The sequence below is a fragment of the Rissa tridactyla genome, chromosome 1, assembly GCF_028500815.1.
Source record: "Rissa tridactyla isolate bRisTri1 chromosome 1, bRisTri1.patW.cur.20221130, whole genome shotgun sequence".
Taxonomy (NCBI): domain Eukaryota; kingdom Metazoa; phylum Chordata; class Aves; order Charadriiformes; family Laridae; genus Rissa; species Rissa tridactyla.
This window is the reverse complement of record NC_071466.1, coordinates 60,605,710-60,619,132: the sequence shown is the minus strand read 5'-3', so window position 1 is coordinate 60,619,132 and position 13,423 is coordinate 60,605,710. Positions and strand designations below refer to the sequence as shown.

The 13,423-nt window shown below is 41.9% G+C and overlaps 2 protein-coding genes across 10 annotated transcripts in view; one reads left to right on the top strand and one right to left on the bottom strand.

The window, feature by feature from the left end:
• Window positions 1–4,407, top strand: part of STK24 (serine/threonine kinase 24) — a 62,082-nt gene extending 57,675 nt beyond the window's left edge. For all 4 annotated transcript variants that reach the window (XM_054218874.1, XM_054219045.1, XM_054219138.1 and 1 more), the window contains one exon: window positions 302–4,407. In XM_054218874.1, coding sequence (XP_054074849.1) covers window positions 302–338 — 37 coding nt within the window. In that variant the 3' untranslated portion in view covers window positions 339–4,407. The remainder of the gene's footprint in view (window positions 1–301) is intronic.
• A 2,409-nt stretch (window positions 4,408–6,816) lies between these two features.
• FARP1 (FERM, ARH/RhoGEF and pleckstrin domain protein 1) overlaps window positions 6,817–13,423 on the bottom strand; it is a 214,177-nt gene continuing 207,570 nt past the window's right edge. For 2 of the 6 annotated variants that reach the window (XM_054218592.1, XM_054218432.1), the window contains 3 exons: window positions 10,998–11,105; window positions 9,963–10,114; window positions 6,818–8,818 (listed from right to left, as the gene is read on the bottom strand). In XM_054218592.1, the coding sequence (XP_054074567.1) occupies window positions 8,737–8,818; window positions 9,963–10,114; window positions 10,998–11,105 (342 nt within the window). In that variant the 3' untranslated portion in view covers window positions 6,818–8,736. Of the gene's footprint in view, window positions 8,819–9,962; window positions 10,115–10,997; window positions 11,106–11,961; window positions 12,099–13,423 lie in introns of all 6 variants that reach the window. The other 4 variants (XM_054218350.1, XM_054218513.1, XM_054218754.1 and 1 more) reach the window with 3 other exon arrangements.

Genomic DNA, 13,423 nt, shown 5'->3' with positions numbered 1-13,423 from the left:
AGAGTTTCTGGAGCTTCCATCTCAGTTTGTTTCCATTAAGGCGTTCCAAAACTGACCCATCTTTCATCAGCCCAATCTTTCAGTGTCAAGTTTCTATCAGCCTGGTATTGGGCCTTCCTGGAAGTGAGAATTTCAAAGACTTCTGGTGCTGCAATTGAAGCTGAGAATCACCATGTGGAGACATTCTGCAAGGAAAAAGGCTGGAACTTCAATAGCATAAAATGGAGTAACTTTTAGTTGCTGCTTGTTGTAGAACACTGTTCCGAAGATCACAACAGTAACTATTTCTTTTCCTCTTCAGATACTCACTAGCTGGAGGAGGTACTTCATCCTACTGACGTGCTGTTCCTGACTTTTCTAAGACAACAGAGATCCCGTGGTGTCTGCACTGAAGGCGCCCACCCTAATGTTGTTCTGCCCCTCAGTCACTGGAATGTTCTTTGCCAGAAGGACATTCTGAAATGCGCAAGAGTGAAAATGAAGTCTCTCGGATGGAGGCAGTCTTTTTCAGCTCCTTAAAGCTATAAATTTTTTTTTTAAATGATAATGCACATATTCCAGGGAGGTGTCTTTTTGTAAAATCTGAAATGTATATTTAGGTTTGTGATAGAGAAATTGGAGATATTGAGAAACCTCAGGTATCTTGCTTTAAGAATTCCACTGGGAGACGGAGTATGTTTGTTGGAATTGTGTACAGATATGTATATAATGTCTTTTTTTAACTGAAAGCCTTTCAACGTGCATAAGGAATCACTGTGTACAAAATGGTAAAGTGCTTCTGTAGATAATGTTAGTGGGGTAAATATTTGACAGGCCATAACTGAGTATTGCCTTGCCTTTATTACGTGTAAATTTTGAATTATGTGATAAGTGAATCTTGGTTTGATTTTTGTATGTGACGAATTTGCCATTGAAAGAGTTAATCTTGTACTATGGAACCTTCTGTTCGTACCTCAGCAAAGACACAATTTTATTCTGTTTCTCCAGTATTTCTTCCTTTTTCATCTATATTCTGAGCGTGACTTTCTAATTATGGTACTACTTCTGGTTGTTTTAGATTTAATACACCTTGTCTCTCAAAGCTTTAAATTTAAATTATTGGTTTTCCTAAAGAATGAGCTCTTTCATATTTTCAATTTTAAATTGTGCCAATGCAAATTCTGAACCCTATGTATTGTTCAATTTTAGTGATAGCTATTTGTGAAGCTTGACTGAAATCCGGACACAATCTTCTTTTCACCTAAACATGTTTGAATGCTCACACAAATAAATCCTTATTATTTACATTTATTCTGAAATATCTCATTAAGATGATGGCTCTGAGACACTGGCAAGTATTCCTTCATCATGCCGATTTTTATCATTAAAATGAACGTCTTGCAGCGTAGAAGAAAAATTTATCTCTAGATTCTGGTTTTGGTCTTGCTGCCTAAATCTGTGCATCTCTTTTTACTGAAAGTGACAGACATTGGACAGAAAGACCAAAACTGAGCCCCTAAGTGTTGTATGCTACTTCTTAAGAATGGCCTTCCGAGGAAAAAGTTACTTCTTGAAAATTCTGAAATTTCCGCTGTTTTGTGAGTGTTCCTAGATAGCCGACTTATGGTTTTAGAGTTCTTGGAAACAGTAATGTTAGTTACACACACAGCTGATTAGGTGGCTTTTTTTTCTTCACAGTATTACTCGGAGGTTTACCTTGGTTTTTTTTGCACCAAGGCTATATTCAGGTGCTGCTTATTTTGGTAGCTAAGAGAGCATTTTTGCCTTGTTTTTAATGAAGAAATTGATGATTTTTTTTTTTTTTTTTTTTTGCATGACAGTGAGGTAACTTATCTGGTTTATTTTTTTTAAAAAAAACAGGTATGAGTTTTGGAACAGAAAGGATTAAAATTTTAAAAGGACAGGCATATCTACCTGGTTTGGTACAAAAAGCTCCAGGTTCTCTAACCATTCTGGAAGCTGGCGCAGTCTCCTTGCAGGACTTCAGGTCACCATGGTAGCCCTTATTCTATGCATATCAATAGCCTTAATTATTAATTTAATAATTTAACAGTTAGAGGACACTGTCGTGCTAGCAGAGCTATGAAACTTCTGACCGGGTTGAAACAACAGTTGAAAGAACATGCAGTCATTCTCGTAGCCATATTCTCAGACGCAACACGTTGGCCAGTGTAAAGAGGTAATGGCTTGGCTTTGTGGCTAAGTGAATTTAAGGTAAATTGAACAATGCGTAAGTTTGAGCAATGCTTTATAACTCCTCTCTGATTAGTATCTCTAAATACGTTGTTCTGTGGGCTCTTAAACATTAAGGATAGGCTTACCCTTGAGGAAACCAGTTCCGCTGTTGCGAAATGCGCGTCCGAATGCGGCGCAATGGGACACTCACCTGTTGACATCTCAACATTCGAATATTCAGCCATTCCATAAATATGTGCTGTGACAGCATACGGAAATCAACAGATGTGTTTGCATTTGAAAGATACATAGATTAATGGGAGCTTTTCCCCAGTCATCTGTTAATATAAAAACTTGAAATTAGAGCGGGCTTACTTGGAGATGCACAGAACTTGGAGATTCAGTGGGGAAGTTAAAGTTATGGCACTGGCTGGAATCTCAAGAGTTTCTCAATTAGAAAACAAAATTAAGTTCTAAGGTACGCTATTTTTGAACAATCATTCAAAAAGTTATACATACATATTTTTTTCTTGAGCTGCATTTTAGTTGCGTTCCAGGACTGTACGTTAAGGAAATACTTCTCTGAGTAGATTGTGGCAGAATTTGCTTGGTGAACTTGTCCCTTGGTTTTAGGAGCTTAAGACGAGTCAGGCCTTCAGCAGGGGCAGCTGGCCAAAAGGCTAGGACACTTAGAGAAAGACAAGACCTCATTTATGGTACAGATGTGTATTTTTATATGTAATATATAGATTATTTAAATATAGATTATCTTAAACTGAGATTCACTGAAAAAGAAGTGTGTGCTGTATCTTGAATGTACAATTACAGTCATTTGCTATTGAGAAGTACCGATGCGTTCAAAATCAGATCTCTATTGGGAACAGAAGAGCAGCTTTCTTCGGAAGAAGCGCGGCCTCGGTTTCGGAAAGAAAAAAGAAGTGTATTGATATTTTTGAGAGGTTGTTTCATGCTAAAAACATATCTGTGTTACAGCGTTGCACTGATGACTTTTCTGTGCAGGTAGTACTTCTTCACTCAGTCTTGAATATACTAAGCAACAAGCTATCCCTATTTATGCAAACATTTAAATTAGCAGAACTGCTTATTTGTCAGGGATTTCAAGATTAGGCAGTAAATAAACTCACTGTTTAAAAAAGAAGTAATAAATAAAATCAGTCATTTGAACTGAAGGCTTGCTTTTTGTAAGTATATCAGATGCGTAATCTATTTTTTTAACTTAATTTTCCTTGCAGTTGCACTTTGTAGTTGATCCCCAGCTCGCTAGAGAATGGCGGCACCGTCGATGTAGTACCGAGTGCTTTGGGTATAGTAACAAAAGCCGCTCTTTTCTCTGAAGCGCTGTGGTTCCTTTGCAGCTCCAGACGTTTTCTGTCCATCCGTGTGGACATGGACAGAGGAACTAATTGCTGCGGAAGGATTTGACGGTGGTGCCCCGAGGGTGGGCGCAGGGGGAAGGTAAGAGCGTGCGCTATGTGGCACCTAACGTTATCCTGCTTTATCCACCGTAACTCCTTCACCTGCCCGTGCTTTGACTGCTCTCGTGAGATGTCTCGTTGAGCTGTTACTAGTTTCTGTGGTGTTCCGTATTATTTTGGAAACAACGCGGTACCGGTTTGTAATGGTTTTCCATTAGCCTTACTTTTAAGGCAACATCATTTTGCCTTCAAAAATGTCACCATCGGAAGACTATCAGAAGTGCTGATAAGCAAAGGGGCAGTACAATCGCAAATTATTTTTGTAAGTCGTTGGGGAGGAGCTTAAAGCCTAGCACAAATCTGCCAGCTTGCTCTTTTTCCCTGTATTTTGCAGACGCGCCAGTAACTGCACTGAGCACATGCAATAGACCAATGGTATGTAACGGTTTCCTGCCTTCTTTTAAAGCATGATTACAGAGGACAATTAAAGTGTATATATAATCTTGTTTTCTGTAATATTGCTGCCTGTTCATAACCGTGTATTTAAATTTTACTTTTGTCACTCTACACCAATGTGATAAAACTCCTTGTAAACTACATGACCTAGAAATAAAGAAGGAAAAGTTTAATGAAGTGGTGCCATCCGAGTGGTCAGTAAGAAGGAGATTTTGGGGGGGGGGGGTGGGGTGTGTCTCTTCCTCCTCCAGGAGGGGATGCTCTTGCGGGTTTCTACCTCAGTGATTGTCCATGTGTCAGTAACGGTAAGCAGAAAGTTCATAAATCGGGGTTCAGTTTGTTGCCTCAGAATTTGTAGAAAACTCTTGTTTAGACTCAAACAACGCTTTCTGAGCAAGGACGTTGAGAATATTTTTCTGTTGGGGAAGAGGGTAAGCTTCTGTCTCGCAGATGGCCTAACCATGTGGGAAGTTTAGTTCTTGTCTTGATTAAGGGATATTTTATCTACACAAAGAAGTGATGGGTAGTGTACTGTTTTGGTTAAATACGTGCAGTTCTGTTTGACAGTTTGTCCTATAGTGAGACAATGTGCCGATTTCCAGATGGCACCGATTTGAAACCCGCTTCCTATTCCCCATCCCGCCAGCCCAGTGAAGCTGCTGAAGCGCTCCCATCGAGTGGCAGTAACTTAACTCCAACCATCGCATCCTTAATTACTTGTGTAACCGGGGACAAACTCTGTGACAGCTCCACTCCTGTAGTTATATATCTGTTTTCTGTGGTTAAAAACATACGTGCACCACGCTGCCGATTTTCTCCCTCTGCCACCTTTTCTGTGCCCCTGGCGGGGGGATGATTGTGTGCAACTGGAGCTGCCTGTTTGCACAGCCATAATTATGCTATATGTGTGGGGGTTTGGGTTTGTTTTTTTTTTTGACGTTTGGTTTTTTTTTTGAGGGAGCCCACATAACTGGTCCTGTGTAAAAATGAAAAGAAAAAAAAGAGTCAAAAATCAATCTTTTCCAGTGCCGCTTGTTTTCTTTGTTTTGTTCTTGGCTGATGGAATGGTGGGATATTGCCCTGGTTTTTGTCTCTGAAATGCGTTTTCCTTATGAGACCTCTGTTCTCTGCTCAGAGACATTTATCCAGAGTTCTGCAATCACAGCGTGTGTTTCTCGACTGGCTCACTTGTCTTTCAAGCTGTCACTTTGGGCTGGTTTCAGCTGAATTTACAAAGGCACTGAGGTCTCGACAGGGTTTAATGCAAATGTTGTGAAAATAGGTAGACCCGAGTATATTAATAAGACTCATGTCTTAATGAAAGACAGTCAGACAGCGGAGAAGTGATGGCGCTGCTTAGCCTTGGAGATAAAAATCCACAGGAGTCCAGGCTCTGCTGATCCCTTCCTGTGGCGATAAAGCTTTTGTTTTGCTTCTATTTGTTTGTTATTTGAAGCCAGCAACTGATGATTCATGGTGAGGAACAAGAAGAGCAAATCTCTTGGAGTGACCACTTTTGAGGGGTTCCCCCCACTGCTGAAACACGAGCGCAGCGTATCTAGTCACGGCTACTAACCTGGCACCCCCTGACCCTGCCCGTCTCCACGCCTCCCTTGGTTAGATGGATGGTATGAGGGGAATCGGGGTTAAAAATAAGTGGTTCTATATTACAGCTTTCTACTAAACCACAAGTTTTATTCAGATGCGCAGGCTTCAACAGATTGTAAGATATGACCGTCAAGACAGTCGCTTTTATTCTCTTAGCATTATATTTCAGTTTTGGCTTAACCTTAGGGATAAAGAATGAGAAAAATGCTGACAAAATGCAATTCTGTTTAAATGACAGCAGTTGGACCGGTTCCACTAACAAAAAGAAAAAAAAAATTAAAAAAAGAATCGCACTGGTAAAGAAAGGGGGGGGAGTGTGAATCTTATTTAAAATCTCTTTTCTGTAGAAAAAAGATAATACAAAAAAGATGAAAACTCGGCATGTTGAAGCAGGAGGCTGTGCTGCAGGTGCACCCAGAGCCTAGCTTCATCGCTGCTGTCCTGCGGAATGAAACGTTCCTAGAAAAGGTGCTACTGGATTTCAGGCATGTAAATAAAAGCCTTTCTTTTGAGAGCTCAGAATACACAACTGCAGCAGATCGCGTCAATAAAGATTGTAGCCCACAAGCCTCAGTGATCTAAAATAAAATTCAATTTTAGCTGAATTAAGAGCATGACCCTCAATATAATTTCCAATTAAAATTAAAATCTTTTTTTACTATTACAGTTGACAATTGCGAAGGAGGAGGTGGGGACCCAGCAGGCAGTTGCAGTGGAAATTGTAGCATGTAGGCTGCTGCACTAGATGATGTAATATTTATGTAGTCCCTAACTTTTGGCTAGTTCATTTCAGAGAAAAACTTTCCCATATGTAAAAATGCATATCCAGTAGCCAGCAGTTGTCCCCTTTCCGCCTCTAAAAACCAACAAACCTGAACCACCAGGGATTCTCAGCGTGGCTTGGGAGGGGAGGTTGGCTACAAATTACATAAATACTCACGTAGTTGCATATAATCTTCATCGGTGCCGAGTTATTTTCCCTTTTCACCCCTGTAAAGATCATTGTTGATGTTCCTGGTCGGTCTTGAAGCGCTGCGGTTCCTGTAGGTTATTGTGAGGTTGCCGAAGTCACTCGCCTTGGCCCTGCACAGCAGGGTCACCAGCTTGCAGTGGGACCAATGGGACCTGCAACTGGGAAAAAGTTCCTCACATTTTCCTACCGCCTCCTTAAGTTTCTCCCTCATCATATCATAAATGGACAGAGGTGATGCTGGAGGGTAGGTGTGATCATTATGTCCGTACTGATATTTGGGGGAAAAAAGCTAAGGAAAAGAGCAACTGCAAGGAGTTACCTGCCCGGGGGTTTGAAGGTTTCCACACGGCTGAAGGACACACGCTGAAATACTTGTTTCCCTTTGACAGGGTGGCTCCCATTTGGCCACGGGGGCTGCTGCTGGTCCGGAGGGGTTAGGAGCCCACCCTCTTTGTGGATGTGTATATGTATCTATATATCTATATCTCTCTCTATATATGGATATCTTTATTGGGGATGGGGGGAATAGAAAGAAGGCTTTACTGTCTCAAAACAGCAATATATCTGATCATATTGTGCAGTATTTTATTCCCTTTTGTTGTGAGCAAAGCTGTAAGGCATTTTCTACATCGCGCATGGGTAAGGCATTAGCAAAGTGAACAGCTAGACGAAGAAAAAGGTGGGGGGTAGAACCATCCCGGCTTCAATTCCTGTATCTCGCTTCAGCTCCCCTCTGCCTGCCGCTGCGGTTCCTCAAAGGCCCTTAAAAGACACATAGATGTGTTTCCAGCACGCTGGACTTCTCTTAATGGAAGTTTTACGTCGCCCTCACGATGAAATGTTTCTTAAAAGGTAAGGAAAAGCACCTAAGTGTTGTAGACTTAGCGCTGCCAACCTTCTGAGTGGGCCAGCAGCTTATCCACAATCGGGTGCTGGCAAACGTTAAGGCCAGGTACGCAACGTGGGTGCTTCCGCTGCTGGTTGTACCTCTCGCTCTCTGGGGGAAAGACTGAAATTCCAAGAAGCAACCGAAAATCATGGCAGGATGTGTAACAGGCGGGATGAAAACCCGGGGCTTGGGAAGCACCCCCAGCTTACAGCAGTTCAGTTACGGAAAGACCCTCCAAGCGGATCACCAATAGCTGTGGTTCTCGTAGCATACCGGTTTTCCTTCAAGTTTGTAAAACAAACAGCAGAGCGTCACCACAGCCTTTTAATTTCTTCTTGTACATACCATTCACAGTACATCAACAGCCCAAATAATATTGCACTGGATTATTTTTAAAAAAATTTCATCTTGCAAGTAGTATTCACTTTTCAAAGCCAACAGGTGAACAATTTGGTCAACTTGCACCGAGAAAATGGTTAGGTAAGAATCCTATACTTTATTTATACCACACGGGTTTGTGACCCCAAAGGGAAATGAGAATGAGCTGTAAACGGCCTCCTTGTTAAAGATAGAAAGTTAGTAATTCCTTGCTGATTAAATGTAGAAAGACTGGGGGGAAAAAAAATGAAATCTGAAAGTTATCTCATTCCTGTTAGACCGCTTGCTGTATATATAATTATATTCTATACTGTGAAAGTCCATCTACATTTAAAAATCCAGCAGTCTACAGATTAACATGGTAAAAAAAAATAATATATTTTTATGAAAAGAGAAGAAATAGTGTTTGCCTCAGAGGAGAAAGTTTTCAGATTGTGAAGTCATCTTTTTTTTTTTTTTTTTTTTAGGTGCAATCTTTGAGGCAACAAAATGTCTTTTGGCATTTGGCACTCTAATAAGGACAATATTTTAATACTGGCACAAGCTAAAAACAGCACAGAATGACAAAATACAAGACATGAAACGAACCGCAGCCACTGGGATGATGGTGACCTAGTTTGAACATATGGAGAACTTAACCAGTTTTGCTAAGGAATTGTGAAAGCTTCTGCAAAACCATACTTATTATGTTTTTTTTTTCCTTTTCTTTTCTTTTACCAAATTGTAAGTTTTTACTAAACTTGGAGGGAGAAAAGAGTCTCAAATGTCCTCTAGAAAATCAGCAGCTGCTGGGACAATCAACGGGGCGGCCGGTTCAGCCGTCAATAGGCGTGAGGCTCTTTATGACTCAGAGCTCGAGTGCGTGAGGCGGAGCTGGTGGCACTTCGGATCACTTCCATCCATCTGGGAGGAGGCACAGGGAGAGACACAAACAGAAGAACGGTCAATCCCTACGGAAAGATTTCCCAAAAGACGCAGTCTGCGCTCCCAGTTGCACAGAGTTTTATTTTCGCTGCCTACGGGAGCATCTTGCTTGCTACTTTACTCCCGAATCTGTCTGAAGCTCTAGATCCAAATGATGGCCAAGCACGTGTATGAAAAGAGATTTAGAGAGGATGAACGGGGGGGACGGGACCCAAAATTCATCAACTTAGCAGTGGTTTTACAGGTTCTGCAGACACCAAATCTCTTCCCTCCCCCCCCCCCCCCCCCCCGGGTGGTCCAAGCGACGAGCAGTTGAGACCAACCATTCGATTCCAGAGTGAAAAAATGTAATTTAGCTGTGGCTGCTGCTGCTTTTCCCTAGAACTGAGAAAGGGCTTTTGTGTTTTTTCCAATTCTACTCATTTATTTAATCCCCTCTTTCTCACAATTTACAGTTTTAGACCGACATGGCTAAAACTTAATAACAGCTTTCTTGAATAAGAGAGGACATTAAGATTTTTGACGTGTTACTACTTCATAGGAAAGAGCCAAATTAATTCCCAGAATGAACAAGCTCAAGCCACAATTTAGGAGGAGCAGTGCCTGTTCCCTGGCGCTCCGTGTATCCGAAGCTCAGTGGGAGGCGTAAAAATTACATGCTGAACTGGCAGAAACGCATAGTGAAACCAGCCGCTTCTGTGAAAAACCAGAATTTTATTTCAGGTGTAGATTTTCCACCCAGTTTTACTTGAGGGAATGAAGTTATTCTGAAGAACTACTGAAAAGTCCTGTGATCTGTTTCCATGCTTCCTGAAGTCTGACACATAGAGCTCCCCGTACAGCCAGCCTGATGGATTTTGACTGGATGATTCCTGCCCATAACCCAGGTTTTGGAGTGATTACAATTACAGCTACCACCTTATCAAAAACAACCACTTGGTTCGAGCATTATCAGGTTTAAAATTTCTTTTAGTATTTTTAAAGGGTTCTTTCCCTAGTTGTGCTGAACTACTTGCCTGCATTACTGAATCAATTCGCTAAACTCCGCATCTACTAACCTTGTTTGGAAAAAAAACAACTCCTGAAATTTTGCAAAATTCCCTCTCACGGAAGACAGACTTACCTTTCAAATGTGTATTCGCTTTCAGCCCTGAAGTAGTACACGTGGGATTTGAAATGTAGTTTGAAGACGTAATCTTTGTGAATGTTTTCAGATTCGGAAGGAATGGTGAGTGAGTATCCCAATAAAGGAAGGCTGGCTAAAGGATGATTGTCCTGGAAAGAAATGATGGAAAATGCTGTGAGATCAAATGCCCTTAAGTAAATAGAGCACATAAGTAAAATGGAAGATAGAGACACGCTCATTTAAAGGTCATCATCATGTGCATGGAAAAAATACTAGCTTTGTACAATGGCAATGATCTTAATTGTCTGGTAGTTTCAGCTTGCCCATCTTTATGGATCCTTCTCCTAAGGATGTGCTGCAGGCTGCTCCTACCAGTGTTCCCTCATAAGAAAGGTGCCAGAAATCTTGGACTTTCACTGCGTTCAAATTGACGAACATAAAGTTCCACGGTTTGGCATCGGCAGAGCACCGTGCGTGTTCACCCTAGGCTTGCAAACACCTGCTCCTCTAGAAATGTACCGGCCACCCCGCAGCGTTTGTTGCCGAAGTCCTTTCACTTCATGGCATGGCGTGTATGAACAAATCATTTATTTCCGCTGCTCATGTGTAGAATATCCTACAATTCATTCTTTTTTTTTTTTTTAGTGCAGAAACTCTATCCTTAAGGCTTCCTATAGCAATGAAAGCACGACGTAGCAACTGGAATTATTTTGTGCTCAGGCCCTGCCCGAACACAGAGATTCAAAAGTCCAACTGATTCTAAACACAAAGCCCCTACTTTTGCAGCGGGATGTTTGTTCAGATGGATTAATCATTGGCCGCTCTTCTCTCTCGTTTGCCTTAAGCGTCAGTAACGGCAAACTAAGTTCCACGTTCCAGCAGCAGGAAATGCTGTGCAGCCGTGACCGGTGCATCGGCTTCTCTCGCCTACAGCATCCCTGACCGATGTCCGCGTTTCTCTCTGCTGCCGCTTTGACAAAACCCAAAAGGTCTTCTCCAGCCACCCCCCACCCCCCCGGTGCAGTCTGTTACCTGGTGCGATTTATAGAAGAACATACAGAAGTTGGTGAACACCACCCAAAGCTTCTGCCACCCGTTGCTGTTTTTGAATTTTCTTAGGAGGTTTCCAGACAGCTGGTTCTGAAACAGATCCGAAGTAGCCAAATAAAACAGTGAAAGGTACCTGCAGGTTTAATTACCATTAGAAAAATTATCTGCTTTTATCTGGCTGTATGTGACTTTGGATGTGAAAATGTTTCGGTTGAATGGACGTATTTTTCTACTACATAAAGTAGTAGTTTATGCAACATATTTTTTTTGTTTGTAGCTGGGTACTTCCAAAAGTTTCAAGCAACTATACTTATTTTTTTTTTTAATTGAGGCGGCTTTCAGTAATGTATTACCAAATATCAGTCAGTCTTGTCACCCTTGTCTCTCTGTGTCGGTTTTAAATGATACTTAAATAGAGTAATGGAAACAGAAAGGCTGACATGAATTTGTGATGTAAAGGAAAATTATGACATACTTTAGAATTGCAGATAGAGACTGAGCTCTCAGTACCCAGTGAGGTCACACGGTAACTTTTCAAAGATTTCAAAAGCAAGGACTGTTAACCTTATTCTCAGCTGCTCTTCACACCGTGAAGATGTAAAGTCCAGCACCGTTGTGCCTTGCCAATGAAGGGGAGGTCTCAGTGAATCAGTAATTACTTCCCATTCCTTGCTGACTGCACGGGCTCTCACCTGGCTCAGAATAGCTGTTTACATCACTCTCTTTATATAATGCAGACGCTAATAACTTAATCTGTAAAGCTTAATACTCAAAGTCTGGTGGTCCCGATTTATCTGCTACAAATTAAATGCTCTTGCAAATGTTCTGTTTTCACCCGACTTGGGTAGGCATTAAAGCCTTTGCTCTTAAATCATCCCGTTCTCTGATATCTGGACTGCTGCCTCCTTGCCCTAAGTTACAGGTGTACTCCTTCATTTTCTGTTACCTCATTACTCTGGAGGATATCATAAAAGGACAGGCTTTGCATTCGGTACCAGCAGACATATGAAATGGGAACAGGCCGCTGATCACTGATCAGTCCAGCAGGTAGGGAAGTACAGTCACTGACAGAGAGAGGATCTTCTACCACGAGAGAGACAGAAAGGAGGGAGAGACACAAAGAAAATAAACGATAATGCTGAAGTGAGAGGCACCAACAGAATGAGGTGAGCATGAGCGTAACCTGCCACGCATGGAACAGCAGTGGAGCTGGAGGTGTTTTCACAGAACAAGGTATGTCTCCAGGGTGCGTTTGTTTGGCCTTCGCTGCTTTGGGGAGGAACAAAAGTAAGGACCGAGGGGTAACAATTTTAAACTGAAAGAGGGGAGATTTAGATTGGATATGAGGAAGAAATTCTTTACTGTGGGGGTGGTGAGGCACTGGAACAGGTTGCCCAGAGAAGCTGTGGATGCCCCATCCCTGGAAGTGTTCAAGGCCAGGCTGGATGGGGCTTTGAGCAGCCTGGTCTAGCGGGAGGTGTCCCTGCCCGTGGCAGGGGGTTGGAACTAGGTGATCTTGAAGGTCCCTTCCAACCCGAACCGTTTATGATTCTCTGATTCTATGACCAAGGAGCACTGATCTCAGACCAAGAGATTTGCCTAACTAAATGTTTTAGTCGGTAGAATTAGTCATTGGTTTAAGTTTTACATCTATTTATAATAAAGGCCTCTGCTTTAGGGAAAAACACGAGACGTTGTTCTGCGCTGAACTATTCCTCCCTTGCAGGATATAAGGGTATAAAGAGTAGAAAAACCCGTGGGATCGAAATGAGGCTCTACAGTCCATGTTTTCTTGTACAGAATAAATTCCCTTGTCATATTTCAGCAACAAACTCGCCTTCTGGTTTTTTAAACAGAGGCAATTACACAAACTATGAATATGGTCTGTCCTCACATCTCTAGATGCTTCTCTAGAGCAACGGTGGCCTGACGCCTGAGGGCTGCCTCGCGAGTGCAAGTCCACTCAGCTGTGAGATTCCTTTTACCATTGTCCTTGAGCCTAAATTTCCATTGGATGAGGACTGTGGTAAAGTACTCGGAGCTCGCTGGAGACTCTTGGGTGAAGGAAGAACACCTAAGCAGGCTTACCACCTCATCCTAAAACCTACACTGAACTACGAGTCTTCCATTTTAATCTTTGAAAAGTCAATGTCTCCATCTCGCCTGTTGAGTACAGAATTAACGAATGTGTATCAAATTGGCTTAGCTGTGATCGGGGAGGTGGAAAAAGGATTTTTATTTTGAGATGGAAAGTGCAAATAAAGAAAAAGCAATGAGACTGAGCAATGAGACAAGGTTCCAGAAAAGATGGCTAGGTAAAGAAAGTACGTTAGTAATACACATAATTAAAACTCTGGCTGCAGCAGCTAAAGACAATATCCTTTCAGCTCGAGCAACGACTTAATGCC